This window comes from Carcharhinus amblyrhynchos, chromosome 2 (assembly GCF_965287045.1).
Source record: "Carcharhinus amblyrhynchos chromosome 2, sCarAmb.v2.hapA, whole genome shotgun sequence".
Lineage (NCBI taxonomy): Eukaryota > Metazoa > Chordata > Chondrichthyes > Carcharhiniformes > Carcharhinidae > Carcharhinus > Carcharhinus amblyrhynchos.
The window spans coordinates 106,415,101-106,434,700 of NC_137325.1; the positions used below are offsets into that span (position 1 = coordinate 106,415,101).

At 43.5% G+C, this 19,600-nt stretch overlaps 1 protein-coding gene across 1 annotated transcript in view; it reads right to left on the bottom strand.

Moving 5' to 3' along the window:
* The window catches only part of olah (oleoyl-ACP hydrolase), a 36,766-nt gene that overhangs the window by 12,934 nt on the left and 4,232 nt on the right, over window positions 1-19,600 (bottom strand). Inside the window, exons 3-4 of the mRNA XM_080217084.1 lie at window positions 7,618-7,756; window positions 2,353-2,452 (exon numbers count right to left, since the gene is read on the bottom strand). Coding sequence (XP_080073210.1) covers window positions 2,353-2,452; window positions 7,618-7,756 — 239 coding nt within the window. The remainder of the gene's footprint in view (window positions 1-2,352; window positions 2,453-7,617; window positions 7,757-19,600) is intronic.

Here is a 19,600-nt window from a genome sequence, read left to right on the forward strand (position 1 = left end):
GTGGGACGTCCCTGGTAATGTAAAAGGATATGGTACGATAATAATGTTTTTTCTCTTTTAATTCACAGGTTTTAAGTTGGTCTGCCTTGTTGTCCAACGAGGGGCATACACGCGATGGATCGTACTTGGGCTGCTCTTGAATGTTTGAGATTGGCCTAGTGCTTCGTGTCGTTAGTGTGTGCTTAAACTGGAACGGATGCTGGGCAACACAACAGCTCAGTGACTATCACTGTTTGCTGTGCAGACACATGGATTTGGGCCAGTGTCTGTGGGAGTTTGTGCATTCTCCCCGTGCTTGCGTGGGTTTTCTCCGGGTGCTCCGGTTTCCTCCCACACCCCAAAGATGGCCTACAGGCTGATTGGAAGTAATAAATTGTCCCTAAATTAGTTTCCCTCAATGTGGATTGCCATAAAAACAATAAATAAGGGTCATGGGTGGAGGGGGGGTACTGGTAGTGTCAAAATGGCGGCGCAGGCTCGTTGGGCCAAAGGGCCTGTTTCCCGGGCTGTTTTTGTTCTGTTTGTTCTTTGTCACACAAGGGCCAGAGACAGTTTAGACGTCACTAGTAACTTCTAAATGCCCTGGGATGAGAAATCAGCTGTAGGTTTAAGTCATGGCAAAAGCAAAGCGAAAGGCAGGGTAATATTTTGCTCTGGTGCCACAGAGACCTTTTGGAGCCGAGAACCACAATCTAATTAACATTACTGTCTAAGCAGTTGAATAGCATGACAAAGTAAATTAATGTAGTCGTCACTTGTGAGAGCAGGTGTGATAAAGAAGAACTTTGCTAGGATATGCAAAATTTCCAAACTCAATTTCTTAAAAAAAAAATTCTTTCATAGGATATGAGCGGTGATGGTAAAGCCAACATTTGCTGCCCATCCCTAACTGCCCTTGAGAAGATGAGATCCTCCTTTTTGAACTACTGCAGTCCATCTAGTGCAAGTATACCCATGGTATTATTGGGAAGCAATTTTTTCTTGCAGAGAGTGGTGAATTTCTGGAACCCTCTGCTCCAAAGAGTGGTGGAGGCTGGATCTTTACAAGTACTCAAAATGGAGGTGGCGGTCTAGTGGCACAATGGTCAGCACTGCTGCCTCACAGCACCAGAGATCTGGGTTTGATTCCCAGTTTGGGTCACTGACTGTGGAGTTTGCACATTCTCCCCATCTCTGCGTGAGTTTCCTCTGGGTGCTCCGGTTTCCTCCCACATTCTGAAAAACTTGCTGGTTAGGTGTATTGGCCATGATAAATTCTCCCTCAGTGTACCTGAACAGGTGCCAGGGTGTGGCAATTTTCACAGTAACTTCACTGCAGTGTTATTGCAAGCCTACTTGTGACACTAATAAATAAACTTTAAGTATTTGATAGATTGAGGGACAGAGGGCAATGGGGAAATGGCACAGAAAAAGAGTTCAGGCCGGCATAGATCAGCCATAATTGTATTGAATAGCGGGGCAGGCTTGAAGGGCCTAATGATTTACTTCTGCTTCTATTTCTTGTGTTCTTGTGAAGCAAGATGCTGGACTTCCATCTAGTGACAGTGCCTAAGCAGCTTGTGATGTCAATGCCAGCCCTCTGAAGGACCAATTATCTAATGGCACTTCCCTGCCTTCCCTTGCTCCTTATCTGCTCAGTTCATATTCCACATAACTTTAAATACCTCAATTTCGAGGCCAGCCAGTATCTCAACTGAGCAGTAGTTTCTTCCTTGGTAAAGACAGATGCAAGATACTCACTTAGGACCTCAGCCATACTCTGCCTCCATTTGGTCACTCATATTCTAAAATGCACCTCTGCACCCAGAAACAGACAGAGGTCAGGAATTCATTTTTTCAAAACTGCTAGAACAAAGCTGCCTCCAACTGCACCACGCATTAGTATTTTCTATGTTTCCATTATCCTACAGATGCATAGCGGTCCTCATGGCACGATGGCACAGCGGTTAGCATTACTGCCTCACAGAACTGGGGAACTGGCTTCGATTCCTGGCATGAGTCATTGTCTGTGTGGAGTTTGCACATTCTCCCAATGTCTGCATGGGTTTCCTCCATGTGCTCTGGTTTCCTCCCACAGCCCAAAGATGAGCGGGTTAGGTGGATTGGCCATGCTAAATTGCTCCTTAGTGTCAGGGGGACTAGATAGGATAAATGCATGGGGTTATGGGCATCGGGCGTGGGTGGAATTGGTTGGAGCAGACTTGATGGGCCGAATGGCCTCCTTCTGCACTGTGGAATTCTGTGATTCTGTAAGTGCGACTATCAATTTAAGAAACAGGCAGCATGCTTCATGTTACATTTCCTAGCATTAATTCAAAAATAACTTTAGGAAATTTAATCTATTTTACTCACATGTGGTGCCGATGCACCAGATACAAAAAGGTGCACTGGTTCCAAACCATGATTTCTTTTTATGCACTCGGCTGTCGCAAAGCTGAGGTATGCCCCAAAACTGTAGAAGAAAACATCTGGTTAAGCCGTTTCTAGCCTAGACCTTGCATCAATGATCTTGCACTGATTTCTTGTGAAGTCAGTATCAGTATTGTTACCATCCATTATAAATCAAAAGCGTAGTTACTTAGATGCGTTGTTTAGCACCATAATTGTTTCTGCACACCCACATATACATTCTGCCTGCTGCTGGTATAACTGTTAGAAATTTGCACTTGGCAATCAAGCACAAGGCAAAGTAAGATAGACTGTGATTTTTCAAGAGCCTACAAACAGGGCAGAACACCAAAGGAAATTGATGCAGGCATTGAACTTCGCATGACTGGCTTTCAGCATTCCCAATTTTTCAGTGGGATATCTTGGGAGTGGGTCCTATTTCAGCATTTAAATTCCCTCATTGAGTGTCCCTTGCAAATTGTGTGTCCCAAGGCCAGACTTGGGCAAAACACACGCCGCAGTATGTAAACTCCAGGCGCAGATGGCCTGCTCAAGTAGACCTCTTAGGCTGAGTAGGGGGGCGGGAGGGTGGTATAAAAGCAACTAAGAGAAACAAAGAAGGAATATGAAAAGAAACTGGCAGCTAACATGAAAGGGAATCCCAAGAGGCACATAAATAGCAACAGGATGGTAAAAGGAATAGTAAGGCTGAGTAGGGATCAAAATGGAGTTTTGATACAGAGGTCACAGCTGAGAAAGCAAATTAATAATTTGCCTTGGTCTTTATTAAGGAAGAAGCTGCTACCCAGTCCATGATGAAAGGGGAGGAATTAGAAGGGTTTAAATTTGATGAGGAGGAGCTACTGGATAGGCTGTCTGTACTTAAAGTTCATAAAAAGCAGAACCAGATGAGATACATCCAAGGATACTGAAGGAAGTGAGTGTGGAAACTGCAGAGGCACTGATTTTTCAGTCTTTCTTAGACTCAATGGCAGTGCCAGAGAACTGGAGCATTGTTCAAAAAAGGGTGCAAAGATGAGCCTAACAACTACAGGTCAGTGAATCTAACGTGGTGGTGGGGGAACTTGCAGAAACGATAATTCAGGAGAAAATTAATCTCTTGGACAAATGGGGGTTAATTAAGGAAAGCCAACATGAATTTCTTGAGGGAAAATCATACTTAACTAACTTGTTAGAGCTTTTTTGGAGAGGCAATAAGAGTAATGCTGTTAATGTGGTATCCACAATTTCCAAAAGGCATCTGATACAGTGTCACACAACAGACCCATTAGTAAAATCATAGCTTACGGAATAAAAAGGACAGTAACATTGATACAAAACTGGCTGTGTGAGCAGAAACAGAGAAGTGGCAGATGGATGTTTTTCAGCCTGGAAAAAGGGTTGAGTGGAGTTCCCAAGGGTCAGCTTTGGAACTCTTGCTTTTCCTGCTATATATTAGTGACCAAGACCTTGGCGTATAGGGTGTAATTTCAAAATCTGCTGATGATATAAACTTAGAAGCATTGTAAACTGTGAGGAGGGTAATATTGTGCTTCAAAAGGACATAAACAAATTGGGGGATAGGACGGACAGGTAGCAGATGAAGGTTAATGCAGAGAAATTGTGAAGAGATTAATTTTGGTATAAAGAACATGGAGTGGCATTAGAGTTGTACTCTTTATTTTACAAAGGGATGCGGAAGCAAAAACACCTGAGTTCATATATGCATAAGTCATTGAAGGCGGCAGGACATGTTGAGGGACCATTAAATAAAGCACACTATATCCTGGGCTTTATTAATAGGGAAAAGGAGGCTGTTAAACTTGTATAAGACACACGTATAATCTCAGTTCAAGTATTGAATTTATTTCTGGGCATCACTTTTTAGGAAGGATGTGAAGGAACTGGAAAGTATGCAGAAAGGATTCATGAAAATGGTTCCAGGAAAGAGGAACTTCATTATAAAGATAGATTAGGGAAGTTAGGACTGCTTTATTCTTGGAAAAAGGCCAAAAGGAAATTCAAAATCATGATGAATCTGGATAGGTTAGAAAGGGACAAACTGCTCCCACTTGTGAAAAGATCAAGAACGAGAAGGGCACAGATTTAAAGCAACCGACAGACAAAACAGAAGGAGCAAAGTTAGCATGAGAGAAACGTTTTTCAGCAAGTAGTTAAGGTCGGAATATACTGCCTCAGATTGTGGAAGAGGCAAGTTCAATTGAAACATTCAAAAGGGAATCAGATTGCTATTTGAAAAGGAAGAATGCACAAAAGTTAGGTGGAGAAGGCTGGAGTATAGTACTAAGTGAAATACTCACTTAGAGAGCCAGTGCAGACACATTGGACTGAATGGCCTTCTTCTGTGTTGCAATAATTCTGTGATTCGGTAAAAAGAGAAAAGTGGCCTCAGGTTTTTTTTTGCCATATGCATGTTATTTTCTTTATGCTGCATTTTGATCATGCATTGGTTAGTGTTGCTGTGAATCCTGTGGTTTCTTCACTTGCAAATAATTTTCTTCAGTATTGTTGGTGGCTGATGCTTTTGAAATTCAATTTACGAGGAAGTAAAGACATTGTGCAGTTCTGAATGCACAACACAATTGAAAAAGGAGCTTGTGCAAATTCAATTATCCCTTGGGTGTCTTGGCCATACCTATCTTGACCTGCATTAATAGATTTTTTCACATATACCTGAACAAACCAGAGGAGATATGGCTTTGCCAATTTCACTTATCACAGAGTTGTGTCATCTGCTCCAGAATTACATACATATAACATTAGCATGCCTCTTCCCATCATGAAGCTTACATATTATTGGATCTTTCCAGGAGCTGTCGGCAACATCAGCCAATAGTGCTCATGCGCACTAAGGAATTGACAGATTCTCATTTTATTCTCTGTCCGTCAATGTTACCATGATACTGATCTCTTGTATGTCAAACTCATTTCAAACAGCCACAGAGAACTCCAGCAACATCAACCAATCCACAGTGCACGTATGCATCAAGGACATTATTGACAAGTTTTTCACCAGAGCAAATAGGTTCACAACTCTCCTGAGAAATGTGGAGAACGAGGGCTCTGCAATCTTCACATTGAATGTATACTTTAAATCTAGGATATTACTAATGCATCTGTGTTCACCTCAGCCTCTACACACAATCTTTTGGCTTTCATGTAGACAATGGAATCTTCAAATGTGATACTCAGATGTCCAGACAGTTAAGCTGCATTACGCTACAGGCACAATATGGTCTTACATTACCAACAATGTGGTGGGGGTGGGGGGGAGCATTGTGGTGTTGGAAAACTGGATACTAGAAGTGGACCCCCTGCTCTTGCCACAATTCAGACCTCACTATACATGCTTAACAAGGCTGATCTTGCAAAAGTACACTAACAAAATTCACCAAGTGCAATCATTATGCTTCAATCCTGTTGCTCCTACATCAGCACCAGAACATTTCCCTAATAAGTCTAATGTACAACTGGGGATTTAACATATTACTAATAAGCTGTTAATTTTGCCTCATATTAAAACAATTAAACAAACAAACATATATTTCTTTACTTCTTGCATCGTTACTTCAGAGCTACCACAGAACAGTTAATGCAATTTTACAAAGTAATACAGATGAAGAAAGGGGTGGGGGGGCAGCACTGCTCCCTCACAATGCCAGGGATCCGAGTTCAGTTCCAGCCTTGGGGTGGCTGTTTGTATGGCGTTTGCACATTCTCCCTGTGTCTGCATGGGTTTCCTCCAGGTGTTCCAGTTTCCTCCCACAGTCCAAAGATGTGCAGGTTAGGTGAATTGGCCATGCAAATTTGCCCCTTAGTGTCAGGGAGATTAGTAGGATAAATACATGGGTTTACAGGAATAGGGCCTGGGTGAGAGTGTTGTCAGTGCAGACTTGATGGGCTAAATGGCCTCTTTCTGCATTGTAGGATTTCTATGACTCTAAATTGGTTTATGGGATCAAGTTAAAATGTTAAGCTTCAAGGCTGAGTGCCACTAGCATTCAACGATAGTATAAACGATAATGTGCGTTTATTTAAACATCTATTTTATATTATAATTGATGAGAAAGTTGTAAAATTGAATTTCAAAATATATTGACACGTCAGGCTCCACTTCTGGCAACAACAATTCCAAGAACATTGATATTTAACTGTAGTAGCAGTTATGGCTACAGGTTGATGCTGCAACAGGGTTCTTTAACGTTAAATTTAAGGCAACATTAGTTGCAAAGCCAATAGGTGCTACATTGGATAGCATAACTGTATTCAACAGGGAAAACGTTTAACACACACTGCTAATTATTCAATCATCCTCCACCCAGCCCCCTCTCCTCCAGGCGCACTTCCCCCTCCTCCTGTCCTTCTTTGGTATCCCCTTTGTCTAGGCCTCCCCTTCCTCTCCCCATCTCTCCCACACCAATTTGCTTTCCCAGTCCTCTATTTCCTCTTCTCCCACCTGCACCTCCTCTTCTTCCTCCATCTCACTTCCTGCTCAATCCCCTCTTACTTCAAATCATCCCGTCTACCACCCCAATCCTGAAAACAAACTGATACACCCTATTTATTGCCCATTTTTCTCCGTTCAATCAACTAAAACATTTTACATTAAATAATCATAACTTTTCCCTTGAAATAATCAATATTGTAGCTTAAGTTGATGTTGCAAAAGACAGTCGCTAGCATTTTTAAATTGGCATTTTCATAAGTTCATAAGATATAAAAGCAGAATTATGCCATTCAGCTCATTGAGTCCACACCTCCATTCAATCATGGCTGAATGCTCCTCATCTCCATTTTCCTACCTTCCCCCCATAACCTTTCAACCCATTACCAATTAAAAAATCTATCTAACTCCTCCTTAAATTTACTCACTGTCCCAGCATCCACTGTACTTTAGGGTAGCAAGTTCCACAGATTCACAACCCTTTGAGAGAAGTAGTTTCTTCCCAACTCTGTTTTAAATTTACTAACCCTTATCCTAAGACAATGATCTCTCATCCGAGAGTGCCCCACCAGCAGAAGCATTCGCTCCATGTCTTATTTTATCTATCCTTTTATCATCTTGGATCTCCAGATTTTCATGGGCATCAGTCATAAAATTTGAATGCTGTTCAGGTAAACAATCTAGCAACATGAAAAAAAAAATCCAAAATGTGTGGTTCTTTATAGTCCAAGATAAATTCAGACCTGGTTGGTTATCTTCCATACCTGTGACCAAAAAATGCAAATGGCTTCTCTTTAAGGCTAGGTAGCAAGGTGGTAGAAATCTCCTCAATAAGTTGCTGAAGGTTCTGCGTAAAAGGCTCCTTAGAACGAGTTTCTCTTCCAGGAAGGCGTATAGAGTAAACTGAAATTCAAAGACCTTGATTAATGGTGTCCAGTGTCTCTATAATGTGCAATGATTTTATAGTATAACGGATACATTATCAGAATCAAACCTGCTTGAACATTTCATACTGCCTGGCCACACACAAAGGATATCATCAGACATTCCCTCTATATCTTAGGTACTGGGGTTGACAGGGGCAGCAAGAGGAAAGAAAATAAGATGGGTTTCCAAACACACCTTCATGCCATTACTTGCATGTGGCAAGGCAGTGACAAGAGTGCTAGGCTTTCCAGATGGGTGTAAGGGGAGGAAGATAAAGGTCCCACCGGAATGTAATAGTAAGAACATAAGAACATAAGAAATAGGAGCAGGAGTAGGCCATCTAGCCCTTCGAGCCTGCCCCGCCATTCAATAAGATCATGGCTGATCTGCCGTGGCTCAGTTCCACTTTCCCGCCCTCTCCCCATAACCCTTAATCCCCTCTCTTATCAAAAACCCATCAACCCGCGTCTTAAAAATATTTAGCGAGGTAGCCTCCACCACTTCAACGGGCAGAGAATTCCAGAGATTCACCACCCTTTGAGTGAAGAAGTTCCTCCTCAACTCCGTTCTAAACCGCTCCCCCCTTTATCTTGAGGCTGTGCCCCCTAGTCCTATTATCCTTTCTGAGCGGGAAGAGTCTCTCCACCTCTATCCTATCCATCCCATTCATCATCTTATACGTCTCAATGAGATCTCCCCTCATTCTTCTAAACTCTAACGAGTACAAGCCTAGTTTATTCAGCCTCCCCTCATAGCTCAACCACCTCAACTCCGGCATCAGCCTAGTAAACCTCCTCTGCACTCCCTCCAAGGCCAAAATATCCTTGCGTAAGTACGGTGCCCAAAACTGCACACAGTACTCCAGCTGCGGCCTCACCAATGCCCTATACAGCCGCAGCAAGACCTCCCTACTTTTATATTCAATCCCCCTCGCTATGAAGGCCAGCATTCCATTTGCCTTCCTGACCACCTGCTGCACCTGCAAGCTGGGTTTTTGCGACTCATGCACAAGAACCCCAAGGTCCCTCTGCACCGTCGCCTGCTGCAGTAGGCTTCACTACCAATGGTCCTGCCAATTAGCAGCTGATTAGGGGTAATATTGCAAAAGAAAATCCAGGTCTTGTTCTCTATTAATGTAGTCATAGAAACATCTGTATCTTGCACCATGATGCAAGTATGCAGATACACGTAATCAGCTATCTTTCCATTCTGATACTGAACACTTCTGTGTTTATCCATTAATTATTCATGGAGCTCAAGGCAGCTTTAAGTTTGAAACTGTTCCTACTGTAGGTGGACAGTGTCACTATCTCTAGCAGTGATTTCAGAGCCTTGGAATTACTCCCAGAGTTCTGACTTTCCTAGAATAGAATTGGCTGCTATTTTATTGAAAGTCCAGTCCAGGTGACAGAACAGCATTGTTAACTGAGGAAACAATGTCAGTCTTCCATTCATTTGTATGTGCACAGCTACAAAATAAAGCGTTGATTTTCTGGTTCCCGTGAAAAATTGTCTTCAAAAAACCTTCCTTTGGAAAAGCAGTGTTAATGGGGAGAAATAAGAGAGCAATTCTCTCTTTCAGGTACACTTTCAGAGACTAGAAAGTGCTGAAAATTCAACAGTTCTGGCAGCATTTGTGGAGAAGGAAACAGAGTTAACATCTTGAGTCAAATATGACTCTGTGTTAGGATATGTGTATATTTTAATATTTGTGGTTATGTATACATTCTGTGTAGGGAAGGACAAGCTGTGTGTGTCCAGAATTAGTCAAAGGCAAGGTTCTGAAGTCAGATTATCTATTGAACCTAAAGAACACAAGACTAAAGGTGCTATCATCTTTCACTTTGTAATGAGGCTTCAAGGTAGTCTTAACTTACAAGGATACAGAGTAGATCTGAAATTTCAAAATAAGTTTTGAAATTGATTTATAGCTATTGCATTTCAAAGGAGTCAAAGAATATTTGCATTTTACAGGAGAATTTTGTGAATAAAGAGGGGCAGGCAATTTAAGTTTTATTGACCCAAAATAGAGGTAAAATAGATCCATGAAAGGCTTCAATATTTGCGAACTAAGTTTTCAAAAGGATATTTAAAGACAATGAAGAACTAAGATGAAAGGGGTGAAAAGGTATTTATGAAAATGGGTTTTTAGCTGTAGTGAGTTGCTGGAGGTTGTGGAGGAGTGGGGGGTTGGGAATGGGGACAAATCCTATTGAAAGCCAACTCCTGTGTTTGGAACAAGCTAAAAAGTTATGAAAGCATTTGAAATGAAGTAAGCAACATGGCTCTGCACCAGGATAATAGTTGTCCCAAAAAAGATTTTTTAAAAATCTCCCTTTAGAAAAAAAAAACACATTAGCATGGATTTATTCTGACAAGTTGGCAATTGTAATTTCTAAGTTTGGGTAGTATTTCCAGGATTTTATGATTAAAAATCTATAAGGAATGATAGTTCAGTGTGTGCTTTTGATAAAGCATTTGGAGGGTTATTTTGTAAGGTTTCTTTTCAAATGTGTTTATTTTATCTTATGTTTAAGTTTTACCCATTCTTTTAATAAACATTTTAATTCATCACGCTTTTAGAAGTTATCAGTGGAGTCCAATAATTTTGTGTTCAGTAGCTTTCTTTCTTGTTTTTACAATATCGGCTGAGACAGGTTTCAATCAGAGATCTGCCTTGTTCAGCATTATCAGCCACAGTCGTAACATTCAAAGTTCTGAAGAAGAGTCACATTGGACTTAAAACTTTGGCCAGAATTCTCCCATCCTGCCTGCCACTGGAATTTTAGCAGGTGGGTTGCGGAGAATGTGAAAGGTCACTGATGGTCAGGCAGGAATTTCCGACTTTTAGACCAGCGCGGCCAGAAAATTCTGCCTCGTCTCTCTCTTCATTGCACCTGCTGAGCTTTGTCTCAATAAGAAGTCTCACAACACCAGGTTAAAGTCCAACAGCTTTATTTGGTAACACAAGCCACAAGCTTTCGAAGTGCTGCTCCTTCATCAGGTGGGTGGGAATTGTGTTCACAAACAAGGCATATAAAGACATAAACTCAACTTACAAGATAACGGTTGGAATAACAGTCTTTACAGGTAATCAATTCTTAAAGGTACAGACGGTACGAGTGGACAGAAGGTTAAGCACAGCTTAAAGAGATGTGTATTGTCTCCAGCCAGAACAGTTAGTGAGATTTTGCAAGCCCAGGCAAGTCGTGGGGATTACAGATAGTGTGACATGAACACAAGATCTCGTTTGAGGCCGTCCTCACGTGTATGGAACTTGGCTAACCATCTCTACTCAGCGACTCTGTTGTTGTGTGTCGTGAAGGCCACCTTGGAAGAACGCTTACCCGAAGATGAGGCCGAATGCCTGTGACTGCTGAAGTGTTCCCCAACAGGAAGAGGACACTCTTGCCTGGTGATTATTGAGCAGTGTTCATTCATCCGCTGTTGTAGTGTCTGCACGGTCTCCCCAGTGTACCATGCCTCAGGACATCCTTGCCTGCAGTGTATCAGGTAGACAACGTTGGCCGAGTTGCAAGAGTATGTATCGTGTACCTGGTGGATGGTGTTCTCGCGTGAGATGGTGGCATCCGTGTCAATGATCCGGCACATCTTGCAGAGGTTGCTGTGGCAGGGTTGTATGGTGTCGTGTAGGTAGAAGGTTAAGCACAGGTTAAAGAGATGTGTATTGTCTCCAGCCAGGACAGTTAGTGAGATTTTGCAAGCCCAGGCAAGTCGTTCTCCCGAAGGCTGGGTAGTCTGCTGCGGACAATAGTCTGTTTGAGGTTGTGCGGTTGTTTGAAGGCAAGAAGTGGGGTGTGGGATGGCCTTGATGAGATGTTCGTCTTCATCAATGACACGTTTAGAAAAAAATTAGCCAGAGTTCAATTTCCTTATTGCTATGCAGTGGCCCACATTGTAAAATGTCTGTCTATGCTGATCTAATAAGAACCAAACTGAGTTCAGTTGTGAATCCTGCCCACTAACAGTTGCATGAATCTATTATATTACACCTAGCAATAATGAACTTCAGGGGTAATTCTCTGACAGATGGTGCTGTGTTGCAGACCAATGTCCTAGAATACCTACAGTGCAGAAGGCCATTTGGCCTATCAAGCCTGTACCGACAACAATCCCACCCAGGCCCTATAAACATAGCCCCACATATTTACCCTTCTAAGCTCCCTAACATCCCCCTAACACGAAGGGGCAATTTATCATGGCCAATCAACCTAACCTGCACATCTTTGGACTGTGGAGGAAAACTGGAGCACCTGGAGGAGACCCATGCAGACACAGGGAGACGGTCAAACTCCACTGAGATGGTCACCTAAGCTGGGAATTGAACCCAGGTCCCTGGCGCTGTGAGGCAGCAGTGCTAACCACTGTGCCATCCCCATGTTCCCTGGGAGGACAAGATCATGAATTACTTCTTCGATCCCTGGCATTAGTCACTGAGCAAGATTTTTGGGTCCTACCATGATTAGGAATGGTGGTGGTCGTCCCAAAAATACCTATTCCAGTGGGGGTGCTAGCTTCCCAATACTCAGTGGGTGGACAGTCAATTAGACTTCATCAATAGCCTGTTCACGGAGGGTTCCTGGGATTTTTTCATTCAAGTGTGTGTGTGTGAATGTCTTGCGCGAGTGTGCATGTGGGTGTGTGCATATTGCGTGTATGTGCGTGACACCCAATGGTAGATGGGGTGTCAATGTTCCAAGTAGGTTTACAGGCCCTCACTACGCAGCAAAGACCACTCCGTAAAATCATTTCCATGTTGAAGCACCCTCTCAGTTACTTGCCCTTCATTTCAGCCCATTGCTCCTCTTAAGCTGAAAGGCCTTCTTGCTTTGACAGCCTGGTCACAGCCTTTGGTTGAACAGCGACTTGTCTCCATGTCAATTAAAGGGATACATGGTCAAAATACCAAAAGTGACAGTTTCTCCATAGGAGCAGGCTTGGCTCCCATTTCCCACCTCCAAAGCAAAAATTCACCATGTTGTCTTCAAAATACAGAAAAACCAGGAAGTGAATTGAAAGAAAAATCACCATGAGATCGAATTTCTGAAAATATATACTTACATTCAGGACTTTTTAGCATTCTCTGGATTAAAATTTATACACAAGCACATACATAACAACCAGGAAGGCAATTTTGGAGGAGTATGCAAAGTGTGTCTCATAAATAGAAACAAATCCCTTCATTCAGACAGCAGTATCTGGCCTAACATAATGCTCATAGCTGATGCCAAATGGACTTTAGCTTTATTGTTGAATTAGGAAAACTGCCAACATATTAACCTGACTGTTGCTTGCTGTTGCTTCAGTGTCTTTCTAAAATCTAAATGCAAGGTGGCTCCATGCCCTGAAGTAATACAAGAATATTTTAAAATGGTTGGTTCCTAACTTGGATCTTGAGAGTCTAAAAATAATGTGGAGACATTTTTTGTATATTTCCTCTCTCATCGTCCAGAAGTTTCTTTCAAAGTTTATCAAATGACTTCAAAACCAAAATTGTAAAGATTCACAGAGGGTGGAAATTCTCTGCCCATTATCTGGAGTGACCTTATAATCCCATTTTAATAGGAGGTATCCCAACAATGCAAGACAAAGTAACATTGCGTTTTTAGTAAAATAGTTAGAATATTTTTTAAATTCAGGGTCAGTTCTAAATTATATCTTAAAAGCTGTACTTTTCAGAGCCTGAAAGAACATTCCTTCCAAATTAACGCTAATTTGAATCCCTACAGTTCTCAAGCTGGTTGGAGGATTTTTTTTAAACCATTTCCTTCATGAGCTGCAAAATAAAGCAATGCAGAATAGCAAAGTTTTTGTTTTAAGGAAAAAATAAACATTTTAATTCCATTCCTTTCAAGCAGGATTTTACAGCAAGAGAGGCAGAGTGAATTTCTACTCAAATCTGTCAGTGATTTGATACATCCAACCTTGAAATATTCTAATGCTCCATAAGCCAATCCACCATTTTTCACCAAGAGCCAAACAAAATCTCTGCAACCCATATCCATTATCAGGACTCACATTAGTCCTATTCCCTCATTACAGGTGAGTCTTACATTGGCTCCTGACCAAGAATGAAATTGATGTTAAATTTCCCACCCTGACAAAACCTTCAGACAATTTGGTTAGAATCGTAGGATCCCTGCAGTGCAGAAGGAGGCCATTTGACCCATCGAGTTTGCACCAACCACAATCCCATCCAGGCCCTATTCCCATAACCCCATATATTTACTCTGTCAATCCCCCTTGATACTATGGTCAATTTAGCACAGCCAACTAACCTAACTTGCCCATCTTTGAACTGTGGGAGGAAACCGGAGCAGTCAGAGGAAACCCACAAAGACATGGGGAGAATGTGTAAACTCTACACAGTCACCCAGCCAAAATTGAACCCAGGTCCCTGGCACTGTGAGGCAGCAGTGCTAACCACTGTGCGGCAGCAGTGCTAACCACTGTGCCACCATACCATCCATGATATCAAGAAATGGCTACAAAGGCACTGGACACTGCAAAGGTTATGGACCCTGACAACATCCTCATGAGAGCACTGAAGGTGTGCTCCAGAACTAGCTATACCTCTAGCCAAGTTGTTTCAGTGCAGTTACAACAACGGCATCTGCCGGCAATGTAGTAATTTGCTCAGATATGTTCTGTCCACAAAAAGCAGGACAAATCCAACCCAGCCAATTACCACTCCAACAGCCTACTTTCGATCATCAAACTGATGGAAGGTTTCACCCGACTATGCTATCAAGCAGCTCTCACACAGCACCAACCTGCTCACTGGTGCTCTCAGTTTGGGTTCTGCCATGGCAAATTGGCTCCTGACTTTGATCAGCCTTGGTTCAAAATACAGAAAAAAGGGCTGAACTCAAGAGCTGAAGTCAGAGTGATTTCCCTTGACACCAAGGCAGCATTTAACGCCATGTGGCATCAACGGTCAGTGATAAAATTGAAGTCAGTATGAATCAGGAAGGAAGGGAGGGTGTAGTAGGTGGGGAGGGGGTGGTGAGAGATTCTCCACGGTTGGAGTCATACTGAGCACAAAGAAAGATGGTTGTGATGTTAAAGGCCAAATCATCTCAGTCCCAGGACATCGCTGCAGGAGTTTCTCAGGATTGTGTTTTCAGCCTAACCACCTTCAGCTGCTTCATCAATAACCTTCCTGCCATTGTAAGGTCAAAAGTGGATATCGTTGTGGATAGAGATTAGGAACAGCAAAGGGAGGAAGACGCTGGTGGGTGTCGTCTATAGACCCCCAAATAATGATATGGAGGTGGGGCGGGCTGTTAATGCGCAAATAAGTGTGGCGTGCAGGAATGGGACGGCCGTAGTTATGGGGGATTTCAATCTACATATAGATTGGTCGACCCATGTTGGACATGGTGGGCTCGAGGAGGAGTTCTTGGAACGCTGCCGGGATAGTTTCCTCGAACAGTGTGTGTTGGAGCCGACGAGGGAGCGAGCTATCTTGGATCTGGTGCTATGTAATGAGGCGGGTAGAATTAGGGACCTTGCAGTGAAGGAGCCTCTTGGGGAGAGTGATCATTGTATGGTGGAGTTTCTGGTGCAGATGGAGGAGGACAAAGTGGGTTCCCGGATGCACGTCCTTTGCTTGAACAGAGGGGAGTACGGTAGGATGAGAAGAATTGGTGAATGTGGACTGGGGGAGCGCATTGGAAGGTAGGTCTGCTGAGGAGCAGTGGAGGATCTTTAAGGAGATCTTTCTTGGCGCTCAGCGGAAATTTATTCCGATGGTCAAAAAGGACAGTAGGAGGAGAGGTAATAAGCCGTGGATAACGAAGGAGGTGAAGGAAAGTGTTAAATTAAAAGCGGAGGCGTTTAGAGTAGCTAAGAATAGTGGGCGAGAAGAGGGTTGGGAGAGGTTTAAATGTCAACAAAGATTGACAAAGAAGATGATAAAGAAGGGTAGGAGAAACTATGAAGCTGAGCTTGCGCTTAATATAAAAAAGGATAGCAAGAGTTTTTATAAATATATAAAAAGGAAGAGGCTGGCTAGGGTGAACGTTGGTCCCTTAGAGGATGAGAAGGGGGACTTAGTGGTAGGGGATGGGGATATGGCTGAGGTCCTGAATAACTTTTTTGTTTCTGTCTTCACGGAGGAGGACGTGAATAATTTGCCGGATGTTAGAGATGGAAAGGTGGTAGGACTGGAGGGTCTTAATGACATTACTGTTACTAGAGAGGAGGTGCTCGACAGACTGGAGGGACTGATTGTGGACAAGTCACCAGGACCGGATGGAATGCATCCGAGGGTTCTGAAAGAAATGGCGGAGGTGATAGTGGATGCCTTGGTGGTTATTTTCCAGACGTCGCTGGATTCTGGGAAGTGCCGGAAGATTGGAAAACAGCTAATGTTACGCCGTTGTTTAAGAAGGGTGCCAGGCAAAAGGCAGGGAATTATAGGCCGGTTAGTTTAACGTCTGTTGTAGGTAAAACGTTAGAATCCGTCATCAAGGAGGAAATAGCGAGGCATCTTGAGAGGAATTGCTTGATAGAGCAGACGCAGCACGGTTTCGTTAAAGGGAAGTCGTGTCTGACAAATTTACTGGAGTTCTATGAGGATGTGTCTAGGGCGGTGGATAGAGGACAGCCGGTGGATGTGGTCTTTCTGGATTTTCAGAAGGCGTTTGACAAGGTATCTCACAGGAGGTTATCGCAGAAGGTCAGGGGACAGGGAGTTGGGGGTAGGGTGTTAGCGTGGATAGAGGATTGGTTGTCAAATAGGAGGCAGAGAGTGGGGGTCAATGGGTGCTATTCGGATTGGCGGATGGTGACTAGTGGAGTGCCTCAGGGGTCGGTGCTGGGGCCTCAGCTATTTACCATTTATATAGATGATCTGGAGGAGGGAACCGAGTGTAGGGTGTCGAAATTTGCTGACGACACCAAGATTGGAGGAAAAGCAAATTGTGCGGAGGGTGTGGAGAGTCTACAGAAGGATCTAGATAGGCTGGGCGAATGGGCCAGGAAATGGCAAATGGAATTTAATGTTGGCAAGTGCGAGGTGGTCCACTTTGGTAGGAATAATGGTAGGAAGGATTATCACTTATGTGGCAAAAAACTGCAGCAGGCGACAGTGCAGAGGGACCTCGGGGTCCTTGTGCATGAGTCGCAAAAACCCAGCTTGCAGGTGCAGCAGGTGGTCAGGAAGGCTAATGGGATGCTGGCCTTCATAGCGAGGGGGATTGAATATAAAAGTAGGGAGGTCTTGCTGCGGCTGTATAGGGCATTGGTGAGGCCGCAGCTGGAGTACTGTGTGCAGTTTTGGGCGCCGTACTTACGCAAGGATATTTTGGCCTTGGAGGGAGTGCAGAGGAGGTTTACTAGGCTGATGCCGGAGTTGAGGGGGTTGAGCTATGAGGAGAGGCTGAATAAACTAGGCTTGTACTCGTTAGAGTTTAGAAGAATGAGGGGAGATCTCATTGAGACGTATAAGATGATGAATGGGATGGATAGGATAGAGGTGGAGAGACTCCTCCCACTCAGAAAGGACAGTAGGACTAGGGGGCACAGCCTCAAGATAGAGGGGGAGCGGTTTAGAATGGAGTTGAGGAGGAACTTCTTCACTCAAAGGGTGGTGAATCTCTGGAATTCTCTGCCCGTTGAAGTGGTGGAGGCTACCTTGCTAAATATTTTTAAGACGCGGGTTGATGGGTTTTTGATAAGAGAGGGGATTAAGGGTTATGGGGAGAGGGCGGGAACGTGGAACTGAGCCACGACAGATCAGCCATGATCTTATTGAATGGCGGGGCAGGCTCGAAGGGCTAGATGGCCTACTCCTGCTCCTATTTCTTATGTTGCTGCTGATCGAGAAGGACTGATGAGGGTAGTACAGTTGATATGGTCTCTCTGGATTTTAGCACAACCTTAGACAAGTTGCTAGATGGCATATTAGTTAATAAAATAAAATCTATGATTTTATCTACTTTTTGTAGTGTATGCAGGAGAGTTTCCCGACACAATATGTGAATAAGCTGACAAGAGATGGGGCCACATTGGACTTGGTACTGGGTAATGAACCGGGCCAAGTGTTAGATTTGTTTGTGGGAGAGCACTTTGGAGATAGTGATCACAATTCGGTGTCCTTCATTATTGCAATGGAGAGGGATAGGGTCACACGACAGGGCAATGTTTATAATTGGGGCAGAGGAAATTATGATACAATTGTCTTCGAACCGGACTGTCACATCTACCACTGCCACCTTTTGGTCTTTCTCCCTCTTGAAGATGATGTCGGGTTTCCAGAGGGTGCCGTCTTTGGCAATCAGTCGTGGTTCAAGGTAGGATGTCCAGCCGTATTTTCCGACATAGTTGCGCAGCTGTTCCAGGATCTTGTTGTGGCGCTTAATTCGGGAGTTCTTCACAAACAGGCACCATCCTGAAATGTGGCTCAGGGTTTCTAAACCTGCCTCACATCTTCGGCAGGATTTAGTAGCAAAGGGATTCCCTCTTGACAGGGTCACCCTTGTCGGGTAATTAGGGAGCATAAGATGGGAGCAGAAACTGTCAGGTATGGGCACAAACAGAAAGTGGAGCTTTTTCAAGGAACAAATAGCACGTGTCCTTGATAGGTACATCCCTGGCAGGCAGGAAGGAAATGGCCGAATGAGGGAACCATGGTTCACAAAGGAAGTTGAATGATTTGTCAAGAGGAAAAAGGAAGCATATGTAAGGATGAAAAAACAAGGTTCAGTTGGGTCACTTGAGTGTTACAAGGCATGAGTTAAAGAAAGGGCTTAGGAGAACTAGGAGGGGGCATGAGAAGTCCTGGGCAGGTTGGATAAAAGAAAACCCCAAGGCTTTTTACTCTGACGTGAGAAATAAAAGAATGACCAGGGTGAGGTTAGGGCCAGTCGAGAATAATAGCGGGAACTTGTGCATGGAGTCAGAAGAGATAGGTGAAGCGTTGAGTGAATACTTTTCTTCAGTGTTCACTAAGGAGAGGGGCCATATTTTTGAGGATGAGTGCGTGATACAGGCTGATAGGATGGGGGAGGTAGATCTTCTGAGGGAAGATGTATCAGTAATTTTGAAAAACCTGGGGATTGATAAGTCCCCTGGGCAAGATGGGATACATCCTAGGATACTTTGGGAGGCAAGGGATGAGATTGCGGAGCCTTTAGCTTTGATCTTTGGGTCCTCGCTGTCCATGGGGATAGTACCAGAGGACTGGAGAGTAGCAAATATTGTTTCTCTCTTCAAGAAAGGAAATAGGAATGACCCTGGTAATTATAGGCCAGTTAGTCTTACTTCAGTGGTCGGTAAGCTAATGGAAAGGGTCTTAAGAGATAGGATTTATGACCATTTGGAAAGATGTAGCTTAAACTGGGATTGTCAGCACAGTTTTGTGAGGGGTAAGTCCTGCCTCATAAATTTGATTGAATTCTTTGAGGAGGTAACTAAGTGTGTGGACTAAGGTAGAGCAGTTGATTTATATATATGGATTTTAGTAAGGCATTTGATAAGGTTCCCCATGGTAGGCTGATGAAGAAAGTAAGGAGATGTGGGATAGAAGGAAATTTGGCCTATTTGATAAGTAACTGGCTGTCTCACAGAAGACACAGGGTGGTGGTGGTGGAAGGAAAATTTTCAGACTGGAGGCCAGTTATCAGTGGTGTTAGTGCTGGGTCCTCTGCTATTTGTGATTTTTATCAATGACTTGGAAGAGGGGGCTGAAGGGTGGGTTAGTAAATTTGCTGACGACACCAAGGTTGGTGGAGTAGTGGATGAGGTGGGGGGCTCTTGCAGGCTGCAAAGAGACATTGATATGATGCAGAGCTG